Source organism: Mastomys coucha, unplaced genomic scaffold (genome assembly GCF_008632895.1).
Source record: "Mastomys coucha isolate ucsf_1 unplaced genomic scaffold, UCSF_Mcou_1 pScaffold16, whole genome shotgun sequence".
In the NCBI taxonomy this organism is placed as follows: domain Eukaryota; kingdom Metazoa; phylum Chordata; class Mammalia; order Rodentia; family Muridae; genus Mastomys; species Mastomys coucha.
Genome location: NW_022196898.1, coordinates 24,612,090 through 24,616,063, shown reverse-complemented (window position 1 = coordinate 24,616,063; position 3,974 = coordinate 24,612,090). Strand labels below are relative to the sequence as shown.

Sequence of the window (3,974 nt, the reverse complement as noted above, 5' to 3'; positions counted from 1 at the left end):
AGTCTTGGTTTCTGTTGGTAGGATTCTTGCGTTTGCCTTTCGCCATCTCTTGATTTTTGGTGTTAGATCTTCTTAGTGTCTCTGACTAGAGCTTGTCCTGTCCTTGCCACCCTGCAAGTCCCCTGAAACTCGTGGGGCCTGTGCCTCCCAGCTGGCTTCTCTGGTCTTAGAAACTCACCAGAGAGAAAATGGCGGCTCTCACCCAAGTCTCTGGGTTAAGGTGCTTCCTCCTCATTGTGCTTTCATTGTGTCCCATAAGTTTGGCTATGTTGTGGTTTCATGTTCATTAAACTCTAGAAAGTCTTTAATTTCTTTATCTCTTCCTTGACCAAGTTATCATTGAGTAGAGTGTTATTAAGCTTCCACAGGTATGTGGACTTTCTTTTTTTTTATGTTATGGAAGAGCAGTCTTAGTCCATGGTAATCTGATAGGATGCAAGGAATTATTTCAATCTTCTTGTATCTTTTGAGGCCTTATTTGTGACCAATTATGCTGTCAGTTTTTGAGAAGGTACCATGAGGTGCTGAGAAGAAGGTATATACTTTTGTTTTAGGATAAAAAGTTCTATAGATATTTGTTAAATCCATTTGTTTCATAACTTCTGTTAGTCTCATTGTGTCTTTGTATAGTTTGTTTCCATGATGTGTCTGTTGCAGAGAGTAGGGTGTTAAATTCTCCCAGTATTATTGTATGTGGTGCAATGTGTGCTTTGAGCTTTAGTAAAGTTTCTTGTATGAATGTAGATGCCCTTGCTTTTGGAGCATAGAGGTTCGGAATTGACAGTTCATCTTGGTAGATCTTACCTTTGATGAATATGAAATGACCCTCATCTTTTTTGATCACTGTAGGTTGAAAATAGACTTTATTCGATATTAGAATGTCTACTCCAGCTTGTTTCTTGGGCTCATTTGCTTGGAAAATTGTTTTCCAGCCTTTTATTCTGAGGTAGTTTCTGTGTTTGCCACTGAGGTGTGTTTCTAGTATGCAACAAATTTTGAGTCCTGTTTATGTAACCAGTCTGATAGTCTACATCTTTTCATTGGGTAATTGAATCCATTGATATTAATAGATATTAAGAAAAAGTAATTGTTGCTTTCTGTTACTTTTGTTGTTAGAGTTGGAGTTCTGTTCATGTGACTATCTTCTTTTAGTCTTGTTGAAAGATTACTTTCTTGCTTTTTTTAGGATGTAGTTTCCCCCCTTGTATTGGAATTTTCCATTTATTATCCTTTGAAGGTCTGAATTTGTGGCAACATATTGTGTAAATTTGCTTTTGTTATGGAACACTTTGGTTTCTCCATCTATGGTAATTGAGAGTTTTGCTGGGTATAGTAGCCTGGGCTGGCATTAGTGTTCTCTTAGGGTCTGTAGGACATCAGCCCAGAATCTTCTGGCTTTCATAGTCTTTGGCAAGAAGTCTGGTATATTTCTGATAGATCTGCCCTTATATGTTACTTGATCTTTTTCCCTCACTGCTTTTAATATTCTTGCTTTGTTTTGTGCATTTGGTGTTTTGACTACTATATGACAGGAGGAATTTCTTTTCTGGTCCAAACTATTTGGAGTTCTGTGGATTTCTAAAACGTTCATGGGTATCTCTTTTTTTTTAGGTTAGTGACATTTTCTTCTATAATTTTGTTGAAGATATTTACTGGCCCTTTATGTTATAAGTCTTCATTCTCTTCTATTCCTATTTTCCTTAGATTTGGTCTTCTCATTGTGTCATTGATTTCCTGGTTGTTTTGGGTTAGGAGCTTTATGCATTTTGCATTTTCTTTGACTGTTGTGTCAATGTTTTCTATGTTATCTTCTGCACCTGAAATTCTCTCTTCTATCTCTTCTATTCTGTTGGTGATGCTTGCATCTATGGCTCCTGACTTCTTTTCTAGGTTTTCTATCTCCAGAGTTATCTCTCTTTGTGATTTCTTAATTGTTTCTACTTCCATTTTTAGGTCCTGGATGGTTTTGTTCAATTCCTTCACCTGTTTGTGCTTTCCTGTAATTCTCTAAGGGATTTTTGTGTTTCTCTTTAAAGGCTGTAATTCTCTAAGGGATTTTTGTGTTTCTCTTTAAAGGCTTGTACCTGTTTACCTATATTCTTCTGTATTTCTTTAAGGGAGTTATTTATGTCCTTCTTAAATTCCTCTATAACCATCATGAGATATGATTTTAGATCTAATTCTTGCTTTTCCAGTGTGTAGGGGTATCCAGGACTTACTGATGATGCCAAGTTGTCTTTGTTTCTGTTGGTAAGATTCTTGTGTTTTACCTTTTGCCCTTTGGTAATCTCTGTTAGATGTTCTTATTGTTTCTGGCTGGAGCTTGTTCCTCCTGTGGGTCTATAACCCTGTTTCAGCACTCCTGGGAGATCAGTTCTCTCCTTTTAAGACCTGTGCGCAGAGGTCTGTGGGTCAGCTGTCCCTCCTGGGTGCATATGGATGAATGAATGACCCTGCCCCAGTTGCTCTGCAGCTTCTCTGGCCTGTGCTTTCTGTCTACTCCCATCTTAGAAAGCCACAGGAGAGAAAATAGTGATCTCAAGGGAGACTTGAATTTTGTCTGAGTTCCAGGGTCAGAGAACTCCCTGGAGATAAGCTCTCTGCTTGTGGGAAAGGTGCGCAGAGGGTTGTGGATCAGCTGTCCCTCCTAGTTGTAGGTGGAGGTAGAAGTATCCTGTCCCAGGTGCCCTACCACTTCTGCAGCCTGTTCCTCCAGGCTGGTCCTGCCTTAAAAAGTCACAGGAGAGAAAATAGTGATCTCAACTGAGACTTGGGATCAGAGCACTCCCTGGAGACAAGCTCTCAGCTTGTGGGAAAGGTGCACAGAGCTTTTTTGTTTTGTTTTGTTTTGTTTTGTTTTTCAAGACAAGGTTTCTCTGTTAAACCCTGGCTGTCCTGGAACTCACTCTGTAGACCATGCTGGCCTTAAACTCAGAAATCAGCCTGCTTCTGCCTCCCAAGTACTGGGATTAAAGGCATGCGCCACCACTGCCTGCCTAAATGGATCTCTTAATAATTGTAATTTTCCCTTTTTATTGGTTATTTCATTTATCTACATTTCTAATGTTGTCTCCCTTCCTGGTTTCTCCTGCACAAATTACCAATTCTATGCCCCCCTGCTTTTATGAGGGTGCTTCCCCACCCACCATCCCACTGTTATCCCCACCTTACCACCCTACCATTCCCCTAATCTGGGGCATCGAGGCTTCACAAGGCCAAGTGCCTCCCCTTCTACTGACGCCAGATAGGGTCATCCTCTGCTCCATATGCAGCTGCAGCCATGTGTCCCTCCATGTGTCCTCTTTGGTTGGTGGTTTAGTCCCTGGGAGCTCTGGGGATCTGGTTGTTCTTCCTATGGGGTTGCAAACACTTTCAGCTCCTTAAGTCCTTGCCATAATTTCTCCTTTGGGGTGCCAATGTTCAGTTAGGGGGTTGGCTGCAAACATCTGCATCTGTATTGGTCAACCTCTGGCAGAGCTTCTCAGGAGACAGCTATATCAGGCTCCTGTCAGCAAGTGCTTCTTGGCATCAGCAATAGTGTCTGACTCTGGTGTCTGCCGATGTGACCCATGTATGGATGGCCTTTCCTTCAGTCTCTGCTCCACTCTTTGTCCCTGCATTTCTGTTAGTCAGGAGCAATTGTAGGTTAATACTTTTTGAAATGGGAGTAAATGTAATTTTCATCTCATCTTCTTCATCATTTTGTAGCTTTGAAAGCTGTATTTGATGAGAAAAGCCTATTCCCCAAAGAATTTCTCTATCATGAAAGCCAAGCCAAGCCAATGTGTCATGAAACAAATGGTGAAATGAAGATAAAGCGAAACAAGAAGCAATTATGATAAAATAGCAAACACACCACTGTGATATAGAGCTCCAAAGGATGCTGAGAGGAACCCTGGATCCCACTATCTCTATTACTTTAAGTGTGAACTTCAAAAAATTTTTCTTCAGACGCTGTGATTTTTATGAGTTCA

General features: G+C 40.6%; 1 protein-coding gene across 2 annotated transcripts in view; it reads left to right on the top strand.

Moving 5' to 3' along the window:
- The window catches only part of Wdr49 (WD repeat domain 49), a 191,284-nt gene extending 187,310 nt beyond the window's left edge, over positions 1-3,974 (top strand). For both annotated transcript variants that reach the window (XM_031374103.1, XM_031374104.1), the window contains one exon: positions 3,709-3,974. In XM_031374103.1, the coding sequence (XP_031229963.1) occupies positions 3,709-3,839 (131 nt within the window). In that variant the 3' untranslated portion in view covers positions 3,840-3,974. The remainder of the gene's footprint in view (positions 1-3,708) is intronic.